Genomic DNA, 22,431 nt, shown 5'->3' on the forward strand with positions numbered 1-22,431 from the left:
TTTGTTTCTATCCTCCTACCCATGTGTCCTTATAAATGGACCCATCTTTAGAGACTTAAAATATGATAATATATACAAGGTTGATACTCTTCTACTAATTATGTATCTATGTTTTATACATAGATAACATGTATTTTTTTCTTTGTTACTTATTCATTATTAATCGTACTTAATCATATTTTTTTCTTGTAACTTTCTCTTTGGCATCTTGTAAAGCACTTTGAGCTACATTTTTTGTATGAAAATGAGTTATAGAAATTGTTGTTGTATACTTGACAACAGGTATTGCTTGAAGTCTGAACCATGGTGAAAAACTAAATCTACCGATGTGATTTTATGTTTAATTTTATTTTTTACACTTATTTTTTATGTATTTTTACTTTTGCTTTTATATTTCCCTTAGTTTTATTCTAACAGCTAAAAAATCCTCACATTGTAATGTTAACTAGGTGCCAGAATAATGTTTTTAAAGATATTTTCCCTCCCTGTCTCCTTCTCTCTCTCTCTAAATAGATGTTTCAGATTCTCTACGTTTTTAATATGTAACAAAAATTCTAAGATTTAGCATTACGTACTCTGTGTCTCTCTCTATATATTTTATAATATCACATGTTGTTTCTGCTGTTTTTGCTAATATCCATACACTTATGCAGGGCCATCTTAACGTATGGGTACTGGCCAGGAACCCCAGGAGCAAAGGGGCCTACGATGTTTCTGATGCCTAGGCATGTTTCTGTTATGCTCTCAACACAGGGATCCCAGCACACTCAGGGGCCTAGGATGCTGTTAAGACTGCCTTGACCTACTGCGTCCTCGCACATTACATTGCTCTTCTTGTGTAGTGCCTGCTCAAGCACTAACATTACATACAAGTTTTTTTACAGTACCCTAGGAAAACTTAAGTAAGGCCCAAACAATGGTTCAAGTCCAGGGCCCCCTACCTCCAATGCATTGATAGATAAGAGCAAATCATGTTCTTTCAGTCATGCACTTTCCGGGGGCATCATTGGTATGCAAGAGTGGGCTGGTTCCAGGACCGACATAAAATTAGAGCACCAGGATTTGTCAATTAAAGGGGTTTGATTTTGAAGAAATGGGGAATGATTCAAAGTAGGGTCTCTACACTTTAACCCAAACCCCGAACATCTTCCCTCATAACACAGAAGCCAACAACCTACTGTTACATACTGGCAGATGTTGTGACATAAACTAATTAATTTTAAATCATTTTGTTTTCCTTGCACCCTGGTGAAAGAAGCCTTTCTTTCCCAGCACTGTCTGGCCCAAAAAATAAATCTAAATTCCTCGACAGTGAAATTCATTCGATAAGGACGACATGCAGTTCGAAATTAAGTCACTTCATTATGGAATGGATGTCTGTCACTTTGTAAGTCCACGGATTTAATGTTTCAGCAGGTACATTGGTAGGTTGGTATAGGCACATAGACTTTTTTTATCGTAGAATAATCCCTGTCCCAAATGTCGACTCATAGCAATACGTATTCATAAAAACATCAATCAAAGCAGAAGTTACCTCCTAAAATGAAATGAAAATCTGTAGTCCCCAGTGGAAGTGAAAAGGGAAGCGCAGATTCTATTAATGAAAATAGTTCGTTAACAATGTAGACATCTGCCTCTGATTAACAGATCTACCAAATCGTGATACATCTACAATTGGGATTACATTCGAGAAAAATGGGACAAAAAGTCTTACTACTCCAGTTAACTAGTGACGTAGAAGACCCTCGGCACATCTGATTGGCATGGAAGGGTTTGCCCAATCAGTTCGTGCATACGCTTTTAAAACAGGTACCACCCACAAAAACAGCAAGCAACGTTGCCGTGGCATAATCCGCAAAATTTTAAGTTAATATGACAGTTAATAAGAGACATCCACTGGAATCCTTAGGGCAGCTGCTGATCCAGTTCGAGAAGCGCTTTGAGTAACGAGATAACGAATCGCTTAAGAGAGTTCGGTCGTGGAAATCGAAAAAGTACAAAAGATTACCTGACCCTCGCGGAGCTCCGTAGTCCGGAAGCGAAAAAAGAAAATAAAAACATTGGACAGTCACTACCTGCGAGCGAATAGGTGAGGTAAGGCGTGTATCCAAGAGATCTCAGTATTTCAGAAATTATCCAAATTATTTTACGTAGGTAGGCTGTTTGGTGTCTTTTAAGGTAAAAATAAAACCTGGAATATTACTTCTGTTACTGTTTGGATAGTTTTGTTGCTGTAACTTTACATTCGTGATTATACCTTCATTCACCAGTGTAAACCTCAGTTTCGTTTTCTCTTCTCCTTCTGATAATGTCCGGTTATTGTGGCACAAACTTGGCGTATTGAAGTGCGTGCCTTTGCTTTTGCTTTCATATTGGATGGGGACAGCACTTATATTTTTCACGTACGATTAAGAGACGCAAAAGACTGATGTCACAAGAACCGTTTCTCCGAAAGATTGATTTATTCTGTGTTCTGTAGAACTAATGTAAGTACTTGCCTGCAAATCCCGTTGCATCTGATTTCGGGCAGTGTGGGTTGTACCACTGAGTCATGTTTGGTAGAGGGCACAGTGTTATAGTTTTTATTCTTGACTGTGCTTTACGGAATGTTTTCAAAAGTTTTATTTTATGCTCCCTAGATGCAGGCATTCGCTTATATTTCTTAAAATATTTGCCATTTAACTGTCATAACGAACCAGCATATGTGCTTTTATGCCTAAAAGGTATTTACACTACTGGCCTCTGGACGGGGATAATGACTGTTCCGTCAGATCAATCGGTTAAGCTTCCATCTAGTCGTCCTCCAGAAACACGACACAATACAGGTCCGTGATAGGCCAAACAATCCTGCAGTCGGTTGTTTTAACAATACAGCTAACCGGTAAACGGACCCTGCACATGCATCGCTATCAAAAGTTGAACGTTTCATTTAATGTGATGTAATAGTCTTGGTTGACGAGTCAAAGCAGTAGTCATTTCAGATTACGTCTTACCAACAAATGTCACTTGGCTGTGATTCAGAGTATTAGACGTGAAATTTTGAGGAGTACAGTTAAGGTTTTCTCCCTGGGTTGGAAGAGTCTCTGCTGCTGATTAAAATGCAACAAAAGTCAGATGACATAACTGTCTGACGGGGTAAATATGGGGTAGCGGTAGTGGTGGTGGTGCTGGGTTTGGTGTGGGTGAAAGTAATCGATCAAATAAAAAAAAAAAAAAATTAGTACATCTGTTCCAGTTTATTACTTAGTCTAAACCTATTATAAAGATATAACATCCAGCCATCATCCTTAAATTTTCAGAACCCAGTTTTTCAAATCCTTGTTTGGGAGCCAGAGATTTTTCCTGTAGTGTTGAGTATAAGGCTGGCAACAACCCTGCACCCGTCCAGCATAGAGTTACCCAAGGAAATAACCACAGTCCTGCAAACCAGTTAAATTAATACTTTGCTCTTTAGCCATTTTGGAAGAAAATTCACACACACTAGGAGAATGTTAAAAGTAAAGAGTGACCTGGTCAGAATTTATGCCCAAGTGCCAGGAGCTGTTATGTTAGGTTAGCTTTAAATAAAAGATAAATATGTAACTGGTCAAAAGTCTGGACACACCCAAAATTGTTTCTGTTTGTTCTGTTTTGTTTTTTAACAAAACATTATTGGATTTGTTTAAAAATACAGCCAAGACATTACTTGTGTTTTTAATTATTATTACTGCTTGAAATTGTTGATTTTTAATTAATTATTTACGTAAGCCCCATTTTAGCAGCCATTCTTTCAAAGTCCTAAATGGTAAACACCCTTAGCTTGTCCCAAATTAGTTATTTTATATGCTATTTGTTTTTTTAATAAAACCTTTGGAATTGCATTAGCATCACTGAAACCTGCTGTTCTGTTCAGTTAGGTTAGATTGTACTAGCATTCCTAAAGTTCAGTTCTGGGTTCAAAAATGGCCCCAACTTAACGACTGGAGTCGTCTTTTCACCGTTACAGATGACACTAGTATTTGGCATGTATTTAAAGGGAAAAGCTAACTAAAGACCTGTTTCTTGAATTAAAAAAAAAAACACTCGGATGCCCTTCTCCTCTTATGCAGTTGTGAATCTTGGCCTTCCAATTCTTTTTCTGTTTTGGTTAGACTAAATTTGTCCTCTTCTCTCAAGACAGTAATAAGACACTTTTGTATGAAAGCTTCAGTTTCTTGGCAATCTGTTGCATGGAATAACCTTCATTCTGCAAAGCAAAGGCAATACACTGACATGTTTACGGGGAAAGCTATTTGATTTTGGCCATTTTTGAACCCAGAACTGAACTTTGGGAATGTCAGTGCCTCACAACCAAAGTGAACAGAATAACAGCTTTCAGAATTGCAATAGAAGTCCAAAGGTCTCTCTAATAACTAATTAAAATTTCTTTGTGACTAAATAAGCATAAGTAAGGGAATTTACCATTAGAAATCTGAAGGGAGGGCTGCTGAAAATGGGGCTTTGCAGGCATATATAAATAATAAAAAAATAAGTTATTTCAGGCAGTAATAGCCAGAAACAGTACTAGAAATTTCCTGGGTCTATATGAAATCAGTTGCATGGCATATTGATTAAAAAAGGTAACAGTTTCTATCAAACATGAACATTTCTTGGTGTGTCAGAACATTTGACTTGTTGTGTATGTATATTGTTAAACTTGGATTGCTTATTTGAGGATCAATGGCAGCCAGAGCCTATTCAAGCAACAGTAGGTACAAAGCCATTGCACGGCTCATTCATGCATACAAATGAATTCATAAGTGGATCAATTTCGAAAATGCATGCATGTTTTTGAGGATTTGGGAAGAAATGTCACACAGATGATGTGTGGGATTTAAGCTAGGAAGAAAGATCTGAGAAGCAGAATGACAAATTATTGTACTGCTCTACCAAGCACAAACTGAAATAGATGATTTTTAGTGAAAACTGATAAGAATGCAAATATATTGCCTTTGAGGAAAATGCATAAAAATAAATACTATTACATTAATAAATATGAATTCAAGAGATTCTGGGAGGTCAATTCCTCAACAGAGTTTTCATTTGTGGTAAAAGACAATAATCTTGTTATTTTCCAAGTTTAAGTTAAGAACATGGTGGGGAAAAAAGGGGGATATAGGTAGCTAGTTTACAGACATCCTGCAACATTTACAGTCTTAATTATTGTTGGTTTTTTTTTGGGCTAACCAAGAGAACCAAACTGACGTTCCTCTGCCATCTATTAAAAGATTAGTGCTAGTTCTTAGAAATCTACAGTATATGTTAATGCTTTCCATGCAAAGTAATCTGATAATTGGAATGTCATTCTTCTTTATGTGTATATGTAACTGGTTAGGGTTGGAGAGTCCCAATTTCTTTGTCAAAATTTTGGTGTTGATACTAGTAAGGAGAATAAGATTTCGGTATACAGTACATTTTTGAGGATTTTGTTATTACTTGGTTAGGTTAAATAATTTTTTTTTAGCAGGTTTAAGTAAAAATTGGAAAAGCTTGACCTCTGTGGTCCTAATAGAGTACTGTCTTGTTAGTTTACTTTATAGCTGTACTGTACATTCTGGCATTTTTATTGAAATTCTTTATGTGTATTTGTCTGTCACCGGGAACTTGTGCCTGCTTCTTTTTTATATAAGTGAACTGCTTCTTTTTTATACAATACCAGTAACGGCAGACGGCATGGTAACGTGCAGTGAATAAACTTGACTTATAGTTTTCATACTCTTTCTCTGTACATTTACCATTCGTTTGCTCAGAGGTTGATGCGCTTGCTGCTTCCTGAGCAGCTCGTTAAAACTGATTAAGTCAGTTTTTGTGTTGCAATTACTTAGTACGTTTTTCTTAATTTTTCATTTAAGCTGGCACTGAAGTGTTCAATCTGCCTCAAAAATGATTTTAAGATATGAAGAGGTAGAGGAAGTAACGGCAAAGGTGGTGGGGATGTGCACATGCGTCGCACGGCTGCCCTGCAGTCCGCTGAAAAGAGTTGATCCTACAATAAAACTAAATAAAAATAAAAAGAGTAATAAAAATCATCACCCAGAAAGTGGACAGTTGAGGTCACGTAGTATATGTATAGCAACTGTCAGGTCAATAGGTCAAACGGTTTGCGAGCTACAGGTGATTTAAAATCCTGGACAGACAAACAAACAGCCACAGTAGCATATTATTTAAGAAGATACAATGCATATATACATTAGTTTTTCTTCTTAGAAAATTGACATTGTTTGCTATAAAAAACTTTGTGATTTTTTTTTTTTTTTTTGTATTCCTAAACTAATTACAGAACTTTTTAAGAAAAGTATTATTAAGTAAGGCAGAGTGAATCCAGAGTGGAATATAAACTCACCAGATAATCTCACAGACTGTAGTTGCAAAATGCTGCACCATGTATCCTGAAAATACTCCAGCATCTTAACACCATTTAGAGATGCTTTGTTTTGTAGACAATTTTAAATAACAGATTTCACAAACATTGGAAACTAAACTGGTTCAGAATCTTGTAGGTGGTCCAGACACCACAACTTCTGAGTTGGCCATGCTTGCTAGAATCTGCAGTTAAAAGAGATTCCATATGAGTGTTTCCCACACTTGCTGGAAATGGCCTGATCACTTTCTGAGATATCAAAAGGTATGACCGTATACTTTTGAACTCAGATATCAACCTTTATGGCCCTTACAGTTTCTACTCAGACCTAGATTTTCATTTTCGTCACGGTTACTGCCTTCCTGACCCGACGGTATCATGTGTTCAAATAAGGAGACAAACACTCCATCAAAGCATGTTTTAACATTTTTAGGCATGTTGCATTGATACAAGAGGGATGGAAGCAGCATTCATTTAAGGAGAGCAATACCAAAAAATGTTGCATAATATTAAAAATAGATGGCATGTACAGTAAAAAGATGTACTTCGTTTTTGGAATATGCAGATATATGTTGTATCATTATTGTATGTTAAAATATATTAACATTTTTTATGGTTTTTTTTAGTCTTTTTGATAGAATCAGTAATGGTAGAACAGAATCACCTTCAGAACAAGCTTATAAAACTTTTGAGGAGGGATAATATTGAACTGTGGAAACCTCCATATACAACAGAAGACAATGAGGAGGAAAAAAGTGATCTTAAGGTAAGTTTTAGTTTGTATGATCTGCTGACCTCTAACAGTTGGTGTTGAATAGTACTTTCTGCCTTCTCTGAATATACTGATCAATACTTTGATAAAACATTAGTCGTTAACTCTGGTAGTTGTTTTTTAATCATGCATAACATAGGATGAACACTACAGATTGAGCAGACACGTGTTATATGTGCTACTGAAATTAACATGTCATGATATTAAATGGGCCTTTAAAAGAACTGAAGAAAATATCATACCTTTTAAAAACCCATAGAAACTTGTCTTCTGATTGGGTTGTGACATTGGATTTGCCAGATCTCTTTTATCAGAGTTTTTTCCAGTTTGTAATTGCCTTTGGTTTGTCTAGGACACCATATTAGCTGACACTTTTTGATTTATTTTTTTACAATTTTTGCACTGGAGTATTGTTCAAGTAGTACTTCAGAAGGTGTAGTAACACTGTCTGTTCCAGCTCTGCTTTAAGACAGACAGAGGGGTTTTTAAGTAATGAACAGAAGTTGAAACACCTGTGCAAATTGTTTCAACTTGCAAAGCTTCATTTACTTTAATTGTTGCAAACATCTGTAAATTGTAATCTAATAGTTGTTCCCTGAAGGCGGCCCATTTCTAATATTCTGATATTTCCTTTTTTCATTTTCTGCTAACCTAAACTTTAAATTTATACCTCTTTCAGTTTACCACTTACATTTTCACCATTTTGGGTCATTCATTGCATTTCAACTGATTTAAATTTGGAGAAAAACTGGAAAAACCGAAGTATATATTTATAAAACTGGTATCTTATGTTTTAAAATAGTCACGGTAATTACTCCAGATTTTTTTTTTTTGTTTCTGTAATTTTACCATAGCAGTTATAAATGTATACTTTTGAATGTTTTTAAATCTTACTTGCCTCTGTATAATTGCATAGAACGAAAATGTATGTATTGTGCCCAGTCAATCCACTGACATATCTGTGATTTCAAGCATAAGCTCTATCTGCACATCTTTGCATAATGCAGTTAAACACTAAACAGAACAAAAGATGCTTTGAAGAATGTAAACTCTGATTTTTCAGGGTTAATGATACTATTATGTAAAATATTTTGAATTGGTTTGTAAACTTATTTTCTCTCCTTTGCAATAATTAAAGGATCAGACCCTGATATTTTTATGTGACACTTTACCGAGCCAGAATGTTTTAGAGGTAATTTGTAGATAATGAATTATTTTTTTATTCGGGGATCCATTAATTAATTCTGCCATCTTCATTTTAACATTGTCTAAAAGTTAGTACTTGTTTCTAAGCTTTTAATAACATGCTACACCTGGCATTTTATGGTTTAAACATAAAAGCTATTTTTAGGTACATGACTGTAGGCTTTTAGAATTAATTAGGTTTTTATACAGTGTGTGGTAAATAGTTTTTTGCTCCATCAGTGTGATAGGTATGTCTTTTCATTTTGTATAGGGAATACTGAGTCAAAAAAATAACACTGGCTATGATTTCAATGCTTGGCTTAATAGTGTGAATTATAAGGGGCACTTCCTAAGAAATTTAACTTCTTGAAAGGTTTATGAGTCTTATTTGATTTCTTTATATGTTGTTAAACTTTTTTTTTTTTTTTTTTTTTTTACTAGGGGCTTTCTGACAAGTATGCAGCAGAAGTTGGTTTTAATGTTACTCAAGTGGAAGCTGCACTTGACGATATAAGGCTGTCTGCAATTAGACGAGGGAAGGGAAATGAGGCCTACAAGGAAACTGGAATCGCCACATTATATATTGCATTGCCAAAGGTAAGTATTTGCTGCTAAAACAAATCAAATGCATGGAGTGTATGCTTCTGCTAAATAAGTAAGTCGGTGTATAAATATTAAACTTTTAAAGATGATTCTTTAAGGACATATAGAAGTTTGTTTACATTTTTAAAATTATTTGAAGAGAAATAGTTTTGGTAATAAATGTATAGGAAAAACTTAAAATTTGGCATATTATCACAAGATAAGGGCCTATGTGTAAATAACCCTAAAGTGTAAATAGTGAAAATTCTGCAGCTTTGCCAAAGACAAAAAAAACCTTTCTCCTAATTGTTTGTTGCTGTTTAGACCCTCAAACGCCTTTTCTAGGATAAAGGAAAGCAGTAGTAGGGTTGTCATGGGTACAGATTATGATAAGTCTTAACTTTAATGTCTGACTAACATTAAACATATTTCAGAGACAAAAAAGAATATTAAAATACATGTTTGTCTTGAGAGTATAGGAAATGGGTAGGTGGGGTAATTGCCTAAGTTGTTAATAGATACATTATTACTTGATGTGTGACTAGAATTGTCTGTACTTAAATTTAAACCATTAAGATTAACTACTTTGTTCTAAAAAAATAGTAATTTATTTCACTTGGTTCTTTTTCTATTCCTTACTGATTATGTAACAATGGGCATCATTTCATGTCTATTTTCTTTTTGTGATTATGTTGTTTGGTGAATTCATTGTAAACAGCAGCTTAATAATACCAGGGTTTGTTTTGTGTTCAGGACTGCAAGAAAAACATTTTGGAAATGCAGCTTGACATTAAGACCACTGACCTCATGATAAAGTAAGTGCATAGGATTGCAGTGAGCTGATACACAAGTTAAATATAGTTTTATTTTCCCAGATCACTTGGATCTGTTTTTAAACATTTGCTAAATATAGAAATTATGACGTTAGACATAATATTTTATGTTCTTGTACCTTTAATGAGCATAACAAGTGGATGTCTACAGTGTTTAATATTAATGTTATTAATTTGAATTTTTATTATTTTGTTTGGTTTCCCATCCTGGGTGCTCCCTGTGTGGAGTTTGCATCTTCTTCCCCTGTCCACATGGGTTTCCTCCCATAGTCCAAGGACATGTAGGCTAGGTGGATTGGTGATGCTAAACTGGCCCTAGTGTTTGTGTGTGTGTGTGTGTGAGTGTGTTCACTCTGTGATGGACTGGCACCCTCTCCAGGTGTTGTCCCTACCTTGTACCAAAATGTCTGTGCTGGCATAAGCTCCAACTGCCTTACGACCCTGCCCTGGATAAGCTGATTAAGAACATGGATGGATGGTAGATCTTGTTTGTTATAGTAATGTGAATATATGCTTGAACTTATTTTAATTTGTGGCTTGTACTGGAAATACTTGATAAATCTTTTAGTTAATGTGTGTGTGTATTTTTTATTAAATAATAATTAGGAGTATTGCTTTATAATAGCAACTTTTTAATCTTAACCTCAGGTACCTATAACTAATTTCACTTTTACTAATTTCCAGTATATGGATAACATTATTTGAATAGGAATTGTAATAAATAAATATGTTGCAGTATAAACCATATAAAATATAATAATGAAACTACCAATAAGCTTTTCAAAATAAGGAAATAAAGATACTCCTTCAAACTGAAGCTTAATGTTTTCAAGAGAAAATTAATTAATAACTAGCTGATGTAAATACAAATTTGATGTAGTGGAATGTAGTGATGTAGTGGGTCCTTGGCACATTGTGATTTGTCTCCTAGACAGTATAGCGTGCCTGATGAGCAGGACTGTTAGTCTCAAGGTTGTCTGTTCAGTCTTCACACATCTGACTCATTAATAATAATTATTTGCATTCATTGGTTAATAGTGAGTAACATACCTAATTTTCCATTGCTTGGATTGTAGAAATTGTAAATTATTTTGCTATTTGTAATTTCAAAATCGTTTTGGGTAAAAGTGTCAGCAAAAAATGTAAATATTTTGGCATTGCCAGTCCCTTTCCTCAGTTCCTGTTTGCTCAGGCTGCCTGATCTTTTAGCATCCTGTGATCAAATATTGGCATTTTTATTATTTTGGGTTATATTTTGTGTTGAGTAAGCAGGAAGATTGTTGTTCTGAGAGATTTACAAATGACAAACTAACATAGACATTTGCACATACACCATTCAGTGGAGTGGGCAAGTTTAACCAATGCTGCTAGCACAAGCTCTGAAGACTTGTCTCACCTGCTTTTTTTTTGTTTTGTTTTTTCTGTATTCCCTGGCCATCGGACCTTACTTTTATTCTGTGTTAGTTAGTATTGCCTAATTTTATTTCTTATATATTTTGTTATCCTGTAAAGCACTTTGAGCTACATCATTTTTTTTGAAATTGTGCTATATAAATAAATGTTGTTGTAACCTGCTGTCAATTATTGGTTCTTCTGGATTTAGAAAAGCACAAAATATAAGCAGGGCAGTAAGAGAAATGAAATGGCTCTGGTACCATTGTGTACATTATTTATGTCAGTGAATTATGTTTGCTTTATGCATTCTCTCTGTGTTGTTATTAAAGTATTAAGTATTTTTCTTTCTTAGCCGCATTCGTTAGCCTTCAACCCCAAAACTGCACACTTGTACAGAAAATGGCCAGTTGTAGCCTGGAGTTAAATTAAGTGGGGTTCCTTTAGGTTGTAGTAATCCATGTCAAATTGTTTTTGAAGGCAGTGACAGGAATACATGACCCATTGATTGCACTGCCTCACTGAATTGCTTCCTTTGTGGGAGACTAATGTACCTTCTCCCAAACAGCACAACACACCTTCCAAACGCACTGGCAAAATGAGTTGGGCTATGTTCACATTACAAGCCTTATTGCTCAATTCTGATTTTTTGCTCAGATTGGGTTTGCCTGTCTTGATGGCTCACATTCATAAATACAAGTGACTCATCTGTCCTCATGTGCAGTATGCATGTGCATATTGATGCGTTTCTGTACGAATCATGTGCATCGCCAATAACAAAAACCTTCATACTATGTTTGTAAGACAACTCATGGTATTAAAACTGACAAAATAAATGTGCTAGTAGCTAGTGTATGCATCACATTTTGCTCTGATGGATTGCTAACTGTTCCTCAGCTGTACTTGATTAGGTCGAGAATTTGAAAAAAAGACAGATGGTAGCTTTGCTTGTTTTTACAGCAATTGCTAGCACTGAGATGCATGGGTAAAAATACCGTTGATAATGATAACATTGCTACCATGTCATAAAAGTAGATGAATGAATGGACAGCACCGTGTTTGAAATTTTAGCTGCAATGTTGAGATTATTATTTGCTCTTGACATGAAAAAAGGAAAGTAGGGTGCTTCGTTAAAAAGTATATCGTGCTTAGAGCACACATTTCGTACACTTCTACTATAATATGTATAGTACATACTGTACATTGAAAAATTATTAAGTTATCAATTTTTTTTCCTGAATTTAAAAAAATATACTGTATAAACAAGTCCCTGAGTCAGTAAAAGATGTTCTTTGATTTGTTTCTCACATACTGCTTAATGTTCAAGCAAAGAAATTTCAGTTTGTGTCATGAACAGTTTTCGCTAATATATACAGTATCCTGTAGTGATATTTTGCAAGTACTGTACCTTGCAATCAAGAATATGGTTTGTGTTTTCAGCCAGGTGTTCTTTTTTTGTTAATTTGCAATAAAGTTTGTTCTTGCAGAGCATTAGAAGAAGATTGACATTCATCATTATCATTGTTATTATTTACAGCCACTGACTCTTATGGTTCAGAGACCATATTAGCTTCCCTTTACAAGTGCAGTAGCTAAATTTAGTATCACTATTTATTTCTCTTCAGTACTAAAGTGTTTCAGTTTAAGTAATGTAATTAAAAGAACAGACTTCAGCTAGATATAGGAGAAAATAACTTGTAAGCAAATGGAAAGCAAGGAAGGAAATGAATTAAATGTTAGATATTCATTTAAAATAAGTAGATCAGTAAAGATCTGAGGTAAGGTAGAAAGTTAAATAGGAATGTATATTTCAAAAACATTGAAACATTTTTTACATAAGGAGTTGTAGAGATATAGTTGCAGGTACCTTGTAGCATAATATATCGCACCTTTTTATCTTCATGACGATTTTTTTTTCCACGACATCAGAAATAAATAATAATCTTTGTTCACTATTAGGCTTGTTCTTGTTAAAATTAATTATTTTTAATATGTGCAAATATTTAACAAGAGCTGTAACGATTGCTGTAGACCATAACAGTTTGCTGTTGTAGCTAGTACTATGCAGGGTTTTGGCATGCTTAGTACAACATTCTCAAACTTTATTTTATCCATTTCAGAAGTGCAGGTGGACTGGAGCAGTACTGGAATGGAAGGCAGGATTCAGCTCTGGACAGTATGCCATAACTGGATCCGCTAACTGTCACACTCACTCAGGGCCAGTTTAGAGTTGCTAGAAAACTGGTGTTTATGGACTAGAACCAACACAAGCACAGGGAGAATTTGCAAACTGCAAAATACCCAAGCATAGGATTCAAACCCCAAATGCTGGGTCTACTAGACAAGCACACTATCCCACCCTTAGCATGTTTAAGGAAGAGATACTCCTCTTGCACTAAATATGCTCAGTGAACCCTTGTAGTTTATGTGAGCTCCTTTCTTCCATTATGTGTTTTATCCCTGATTGCAGATAGAAGTAAGAGGGTAAATTTAAAATTTTGGGATCTCTTTTGGTCAGATTGTTATATCCTTGGGTTTTTTAGGTAAATTTATAATAAGCACGAACCCCACAAATATCTACAAATGTGACCTATCTAAAATATTGTGTTCTTCCTACCATTTGATCTGCCGTTGCTCTTCATTCATTCTCTTTCACTTTGTTTTCCATGATTTTATAATATTTCTGCTAGTAAAGAAATGTAAAATATATAAAATATTTTGACAGGATTAATGAAGAATTTGGACTTGGAATTGAAATGAAACTCATTTTTAAGGGCAAAGAACTTAAAGTTGGTGAGTAACAATGAATTTGAGTTAGTGCTGAGAAATTTTAAAATTATAATATTTTTGCTTTTATATATTTTGTTTCATAGTGTAGTCGAGTTTAAGTAGAGTGGGTTAATTTTAATAAAGTCAACTATAATTAAGAATGTGAATGAAATTGTACCCTTTTTAGTCTGAAAAATACCTGTACATTGAACAATTTTCAAGTAAAAATGATAGCAAAAATGAAAATAATTGTATAGCCTAGAACTAATAATGAACACATTTTGCAAATGCAAACAGTGAATTTAATTTTCCGATTGTGAAGTATACTGCATACAGAATTTTTTATTTATATTTTCTTATGTTTGGATGACTGTTCAATTCAGTTTGTATGCTGCTGTTCACTCGGTACTGGCTCAGAATGCTTACACATTTACAAACAAAACCAGATTGATAATACTGGTGCCAATATTTCAGACTGATATTGCACCTCTGCCAATGTATCTGTAATGGTAGAACCTCCACTAATATTATAATGTTGAAACTCTTCAAGGCAAAGCACAAGTTATTAGGTTATTTTCCTATTATAGTTGCTTCAGTTTGAAAGCCCATTTTCCTTGATTGATGTGCACAATGACGTAAATGAATAACAACATTAACAAAGTATTTGCTAAAGAAGCAGAATGATAATTTGTTTACGTAATTTTTTGTAAGGCACACAGAACCTTGACTATTGAGCAATAGGTAAAAGTGATATGTTCTAACGAGTCATCTGTCACCTGTTTAGAAAAGGATGGCTTTAACCCACATCATCTATTGCCAACTGTTAAACTTGATGCACAAATCTTAATTGTGTGGACAGCTATCTCATGGGAATCATTAGGTCCAGTGTTTGGTTTTCATGGTTTTCTGATGGGCAGGGAATACACAGCTGTTTTACAGAATCAGGCACACTGGTGCAGACATTGTTCCCACATGATCCTGTTCTGCTACAGAATGGTGATTTCCCCATACATGCCACTAAACTATTTCAGAAGTGGTTTCATGAGCACATTAATGAACCTGGGTACCTTCCATGCCTAGCCAGTTACCACATCTGAATATTATCAAACATTTATAATCACCAACTCCTTCATCCTTTAAATAAATGGAGGCTTTTCTTCTTGAAGAATGGTTTAGTATCCCACTGTGCACTTTTCAGAACTTATATGATTGCATTCCTAGAATGACAGAAGCTATTCAAAAAGAAAAGGGTGGCACTGCCCCTTACTAGGTTCTTGATATTAATACATCATTACATGTCTCAGTTGGGTTTAGGTGTTTTTAAATTATTTGGGAAACCTATTAAACACTAATTTCAGTTATTAGTTTGTTGCTGTTAAAAAGGCCACTTTTATAATCTGCTACTTTGTAGATTACATTTCAAATCTGTCGTGGCAGTATAAAATGGAATATTTTTTAGTCACATTCCAACATTTAATTCATGTCTTAAAATATGATTGATTATATAGTATATAAGATTTACAGTAAAAGTATGTTATCATTGGTCATACACCGAATGGAGTGTCCTTTAATCGCACTCACTCATATACCCAACACTCACACCAGGCCAAATGTGAGTTGCTAATTAGATTAACATACATTGCCATATTACAAAAGCTTTCAAGTGTAAATAAAAATATATCAATATGTTAAAATCATTTCCCAAAATGTTCTAGACTAATTGGCAACTATAAATTAGCCTAGTATGAATGAGAAAGATCTAATGTTGCCTAATATAAGGTCTGGTCCCCAGAGAGCTTAAATTAGTTTAAACAGTTTTGAAGAATGGATAAATGATTTCCAGGTGTTTTATTGAAGCTGTAGAAATCAAAATCAAACCCAGAATATTTGGTTATGAATTTTAGAGAGCTAAACGTATTGGTGATAAAGTAATCTACTCTTTAAACAAGACAAAAAGTAGCAGGCAGGAAGGCCTCTTAAGCCTTTCCTTCAGGATCTTCTTAAAATCAATGGTAAAATGGTAAAAACAATGGCAGATGTATTTTAAAAACATTTCAAAAGATGCTCTGGTTATTAGTTGTTACATACTGTATAAAATACATACATACACATATTTGGGGTTGTCTGTGTGTATAGTATATATGTATGCTCCCCTGCTTTTTTGGAGCTTGAGAGCATTTTTACTTATAAAGACAGCTTGTTCAAGATTTTCTGTAAAAATGAAAATTTCTTTTGCACCTGAAGTACTTGGGGTCTGGGTGTGGGACACCCTTTGTTTTCTGCAATACTGTATGAAAAAGTTTAGGAACCCCTCTCAGCCTGCATAATGATTTAGTCTACTTTCAACAAAAAAGATAACAGTGGTACATCTTTCATTTCCTAGGAACATCTGAGTACTGGGGTGTTTTCCGAACAAAGATTTTTAGTGAAGCAGTTTTTAGTTGTATGAAATTAAATCAAATGTGAAAAACTGGCTGTGCAGAAATTTGGGTACCCTTGTAATTTTGCTGATTTGAATGCATGTAACTGCTCAATACTGATTACTTGCAACACCAAATTGGTTGGATTAGCTTGTTAAGCCTTGAACTTCATAGACAGGTGTGTCCAATCATGAGAAAAGGTATTTAAGGTGGTCAATTGCAAACTGTACTTCTCTTTGACTCTTATCTGAAGAGTGAGACCATGGGATCCTCGAAGCAACTCTCAAAAGATCTGAAAACAAAGATTGTTCAGTATCATGGTTTAGGGGAAGGCTACAAAAAGCTATCTCAGCGGTTTAAACTGTCAGTTTCAACTATAAGGAATGTAATCAGGAAATGGAAGGCCACAGGCACAGTTGCTGTTAAACTCCGGTCTTGCAGGCCAAGTAAAATACAGAAGCGCCATATGCGCATGATTGTGAGAATGGTTACAGACAACCCACAGATCACCTCCAGAGACCTGCAAGAACATATTGCTGTAGATGGTGTATCTGTACATTGTTCTACAATTCAGCGCAATTTGCACAACGAACATCTGTATGGCAGGGTGATGAGAAAGAAGCCCTTTCTGCACTCAAGCTACAAACAGAGTCGCTTGTTGTATGCAAATGCTCATTTAGACAAGCCAGATTCATTTTGGAACAAAGTGCTTTGGACTGATGAGACAAAAATTGAGTTATTTGATCATAACATAAAGCGCTTTGCATGGCAGAAGAAGAACACTGCATTCCAAGAAAAACACCTTCTACCTACTGTCAAATTTGGTGGAGGTTCCATCATGCTGTGTGGCTAGTTCAGGGACTGGGGCCCTTGTTAAAGTCGAGGGTCAGATCAATTCAAACCAATATCAACTAATTCTTCAGGATAATGTTCAAGCATTAGTCACAAAGTTGAAGTTACGCAGGGGTTGGATATTCCAACAAGATAATGACCCAAAACACAGTTCAAAATCTACAAAGGCATTCATGCAGAGGGAGAAGTACAATGTTCTGGAATGGCCGTCACAGTCCCCTGACTTGAATATCATTAAAAATCAATGGGATGATTTGAAGCAGGCTGTCCATGCCCGGCAGCCATCAGATTTAACTGAACTGGAGAGATTTTGTATGGAAGAATGGTCAAATGATCAAAGGCAATAGGAGGCTTCTAGAGGCTGTTATATTTGCAAAAGGAGGCTCAACTAATATATATAATATATATATATAATTCACTAAGGGCGCCCAAGACATTGAGCGCAAGCAAGACACTGTGGGCACGCAAGACAGTGAGCACAAGCAAGACAGAGCCCCGTCCGCCAACTCTAACCCTCCTACCGCATCATGGGATACGCACGACGGAGCCACGCACGCTAACTGTAACCTTTCTCCCGAATCCAGCGTCGCTCTCGAGGCACACAACAACTTACCAGACACAGCCACAGTCGCTTTTGTCTGTGCAAAAGTCCACATGCACCTCTGAGCCACGTTGACTTTACACGCAAGACAGAGAGCCACAATCGCCAACTCACAGAGCCCCACTCGCCAACTCTAAGACCATGGGATACGTATGACAGAGCCCCGCCCGCCATCTCTAATCCTACTTCCGCGTCCACAGTCGTTCTCGATCAAACAGCAATAATTAGCAAACAAAGAAAGATAACTAGCAGTAACAGTGCAAAATTCACAATTGGTATGCCAGTGTAAAAAGATAAGTTTAGAGGGTAGTTTTAAAATGTGTTATTGAATCAAGCTGATGTATATGAGAGAGAAGAGAATTCCCAACTTGAGGAGCACTGTGAGAGACGCTCGAGCTCCCATAGCACAGAGTTTGATGTGTGGTACAGAAAATACAGCTGCAGATGAGAATCGGAGTAAACGAGACGAGTGTCAGTCTGTAGGAGATCAGTGAGTTTGTGGAGAGCTTTAAATGTTAAGAGCAGTATTTAGTATTGTATATTGTAGTTAACAGGGAGCCAGTGAAGTTAAAGACAATAGGTGTAGTATGTTCAGTGGATTTAGAACAGCAGGTTATTATCCTGGCAGCAGAATTTTGAATAAATTGTAAGCGATGGATACGTTTTTGTGGGATGATAGATAGAATACCATTACAATAATCTATACATGAGGTGACTCGGGCATTAACCAATACTTTAGTACTGTGTTGCGTAAGAACAGGACGAAGTCTAGAAATATTTCGAAGATGGAAGAAAGCAGTCCGAGTAATGTTACTTATACGGGAGGAATTATTTAATAATAAATATTATTATTTAATAATTGCCATTATTAGTGTATAAATGGATATAAATAATTGCATGTAAACGATTTGCCAAAATCTGTTGTATGTAAACGATACCTTTTAAAACGTTATTGGTTTTTCATTAGAAAACCTGTTTTCCACATCTACCTGTATTAGTTTAAATGGCTCTTTTACCACTCGCAATAGGGCGGATGCGCTGACTTATCGTGTCGACTGGGCAACACAGTGAATGTGGCATCTATCTATATATGTCTATGTTTTTCGTAGCCTGCTACAGGAAGGTACTCTCTCGACCATTGGCATTGGTTTTGTTCCTTTCTATTTTCGTTATACTGCGACGGTGGTTTCCTAAGCCTTTGTTATACTGAATTCCTTTCTCAACGTTTTCCGTTCCTGTTCTTACACCGCCGTATGCTACGGTGGGCTTCGGCTAGTATTGCATATTTTCTGTTAATCCAATAATCTTAGTGTCACTGCTGAAATACTACTGTTTCCATAAGGCATGTCATATATTAAAAGGAAGTTGCTACTTTTAAAGCTTAGCCAATGATAAACAAAATTCCAAAGAATTAAGGGGGGGGGGGTTCCCAAACTTTTTCATATGACTGTATACTTTGAAAGTTTGCTTAACAGATATGTTGATGTTATTATTCTTTTCATCAGATAAAACTCTTGCTGAACAGAACGTTAAACATAACTCAAAAATAATGGTTCTGAAATTAGAAAGTAAATCGAAAATCATAGAAGAGGAAAAACAAAACCAAATGCTTAAAAGAAGTCAAAAAGGATTTCAGATACTGTCAAACAGAGGTAAGTGTTTGGTAATTTAATATTTGGGTTTGTGGAGTTTATACAGCATTTAATAGAATGCTGTTTACCTAAAACAAATTAAAAGGTTGACTAAATTTGTTTTGTTGTTTAAGCATTTTTCAAAAAGTAGTTTAATTCGGTCTCTAATATAAAATTGAAGGTACAGTAGAGAGAGGGTGGGAGTATAATTTTAAAAAAATAATGGTCTGGCTAGCACATATTGGTACTTTAACGCGTTATCTATCCAACCATTTTTGGTTACAGAAAAATCAAGAATACTATAGTTGATTTGATTATGAGAATACAGTACATCTAGGTAGAAGATGCCTGTTATTAGAGGCAACACTACCAAAGATGTGTAACATTTTATAATAGTATAAATAGTGAATTTTACTGTAGTAAACAGTTTTGGTATAATAAAAGCTGGCCCATCAATTCAGAGTAGCATTGGCTCTACTCTGAGCTCCTCCCAGATGACTGAGCTTCTTACCCTATCTTTAATAGAAAGCCCAGACACCCTGTGGAGGAAACTCATTTAAGCCGCTTGTATTTGTGATCTCTTTCTTTCGGTCAATACCCATAGCTCATGACCATAGGTAAGGGTAGGAACGCAGATCGACTGGCAAATTGTGAGCTTTGCCTTTTGGCTCCGCTCCTTTTTCACCACGACAGACCGATGCAGAGCCAGTATCTTTGCGGACGCCACACCGATCCGCCTGTTGATCTCCTGCTCTATTCTTCCATCACTCATGAACAAGACCCCAAGATACTTGAACTCCTCCACTTGGGGCAGGATCACGTTCCCAATCCTGAGAGGGCACTCTACCCTTTTCTGGCTGAGAACCATGGTCCCGGATTTGGAGGTGCTGATTCCCATCCCAGCCACTTCACATTCGGCTGCGAACTGATCCAGAGAGAGCTGAAGATCACGGCCTGATGAAGCAAACAGGACAAAATCACTTGCAAAATGCAGTGACCCCAGTCCCTGAGCCCACCAAACTGGACCCCCTCAATGCCCTGACTGCACCTATAAATTCTGTCCATAAAAGTTATGAACAGAATCGGTGACAAAGGGCAGCCCAGACGGAGTCCAACTCTCACTGGAAACGGGTTCGACTTACTGCCGGCAATGTGAACTAAGCTCTAACACCATTTGTGCAGGGACCGAAAAGCCCTTATCACAGGGTCCGGTACCCCATACTCCCAGAACACCCCCCACAGGATTCTCCGAGGGACACAGTCGAATGGCTTTTCCAAGTCCACAAAACAAATGTAGACTGGTTAGGCAAACTCCCATGCACCCTCCAGGACGCTGCCAAGGGTGTAGAGCTGGTCCACTGTTCCGTGACTAGGACGAAAACCACACTGTTCCTCCTGAATCCAAGGTTCGACTATCTGACGACCCTCCTCTCCAGGACCTGCGAATAGACTTTTCCAGGGATGCTGAGGAGTGTGATGCCTCTGTAGTTGGAACACACCCTCCTTCTGCCAATCCAGAGGCACTGTCCCCGATGTCCATGCGATGTTGCAGAGGCGTGTCAACCAAGACAGTCCTACAACATCCAGAGCCTTGAGGAACTCCGGGTGTATTTCGCCCATCTCCGTGTCCTCAGGCTCTGCTTCCTCATTGGAAGACATGTAAGTGGGATTGAGGAGGTCTTTGAAGTACTCCCCCACCGACCCACAATGTCCCGAGTCGAGGTCAGCAGCGCACCATCCCCACCATATACAGTGTTGACACTGCACCACTTCCCCCTCCTGAGACGCTGGATTGTGGACCAGAATCTCCTCAAAGCTGTCCGGAAGTCATTCTCCATGGCCTCCCCAAACTCCTCCCACGCCAGAGTTTTTGCCTCAGCAACCACCAAAGCCGTATTCCACTTGGCCTGCTGGTACCTGTTAGCCGCCTCTGGAGTCCCACAGGACAAAAGGGTCCTGTAGGACTCCTTCTTCAGCTTGATGGCATCCTTCGCCTCTGGTGTCCACCGACGGGTTTGGGGACTGCTGCCACAACAGGCACGACCATCTTACGGCCACAGCTCCGGTCAGCCGCCTCAACAATAGAGGCACAGAACATGGTCTATTCAGACTCAATGTCCCCCACCTCTCTTGAGACCTGGTCGAAGTTCTGCCAGAGGTGGGAGTTGAAGCTACTTCTGGCAGAGGACTCTGCCAGACGTTCCCAGCACACCCTCACAATACATTTGGGCCTACCAGGCCTGACTGGCATCCTCCCCCCACCATCGAAGTCAACTCGCCACCTTTGGTGATCAGTCTCTATTCACCATATCACTCCCGTTTTGCAGCAGCTTCATTGGCTTCCATTTCAGTTCGAATTCAATTCAAATTTCTCCTACTAACTTTTGAGGCTATCCACAACCTTGCCCCTCCATATCTGTCTGACTTCCTCCATGTTGCCATTCCCTCCTGTACCTTTAGATCCTCTTCCTCCATGCACTTGACTGTCCCCTTCGTTCATCTTACCACTGTGGGAAGCAGAGCATTCAGCTGCCCTGCTCCGCAGCTTTGGAACTCACTACCACCTGAGCTTAGAAATATTGGATCATTTTCACTTTTCAAATCTAAACTTAAAACTCATTTGTTTAAGACTGCTTTTTCTCATTGATTACAATTGCTCTGTCTGATTTTAACTTTTGTATTTTACTTTTGTTTATAATCTGTGTTTTGTCTATTGTTTGGTGTCCTTGTGTGTTTAGAAAGGCACCTACAAATAAATGTATTATTATTATTAGTTGACGGCTCCGCCCCTCTCTTCACCTGAGTGTCCAGGACATGTGGCCGCAAGTCCGATGACACGACCACGAAGTCGATCATCGAACTGAGGCCTAGGGTATCCAGGGGCCAGGTGCACATATGGACACCCTTATGCCTGAACATGGTGTTCGTTATGGACAAGCCGTGGCAAGCACAGAAGTCCAATAACAAAACACCACTCGGGTTCAGATCGTGGGTGCCATTCCTCCCAGTCACTCC

The 22,431-nt window shown here is 37.1% G+C and overlaps 1 protein-coding gene across 5 annotated transcripts in view; it reads left to right on the forward strand.

Annotated features, from left to right (window-relative positions):
• Nucleotides 1–1,812: 1,812 nt before the first annotated feature.
• Nucleotides 1,813–22,431, forward strand: part of nub1 (negative regulator of ubiquitin-like proteins 1) — a 42,887-nt gene continuing 22,268 nt past the window's right edge. The window contains exons 1-6 of one of the 5 annotated variants that reach the window (XM_039753660.1): nucleotides 1,813–2,094; nucleotides 7,006–7,145; nucleotides 8,778–8,933; nucleotides 9,672–9,733; nucleotides 13,869–13,936; nucleotides 19,291–19,437. In XM_039753660.1, the coding sequence (XP_039609594.1) occupies nucleotides 7,026–7,145; nucleotides 8,778–8,933; nucleotides 9,672–9,733; nucleotides 13,869–13,936; nucleotides 19,291–19,437 (553 nt within the window). In that variant the 5' untranslated portion in view covers nucleotides 1,813–2,094; nucleotides 7,006–7,025. Of the gene's footprint in view, nucleotides 2,179–2,463; nucleotides 2,487–7,005; nucleotides 7,146–8,777; nucleotides 8,934–9,671; nucleotides 9,734–13,868; nucleotides 13,937–19,290; nucleotides 19,438–22,431 lie in introns of those variants that run through there. The other 4 variants (XM_039753662.1, XM_039753661.1, XM_039753663.1 and 1 more) reach the window with 4 other exon arrangements.

The sequence above is a fragment of the Polypterus senegalus genome, chromosome 5 (genome assembly GCF_016835505.1).
Source record: "Polypterus senegalus isolate Bchr_013 chromosome 5, ASM1683550v1, whole genome shotgun sequence".
Lineage (NCBI taxonomy): Eukaryota > Metazoa > Chordata > Cladistia > Polypteriformes > Polypteridae > Polypterus > Polypterus senegalus.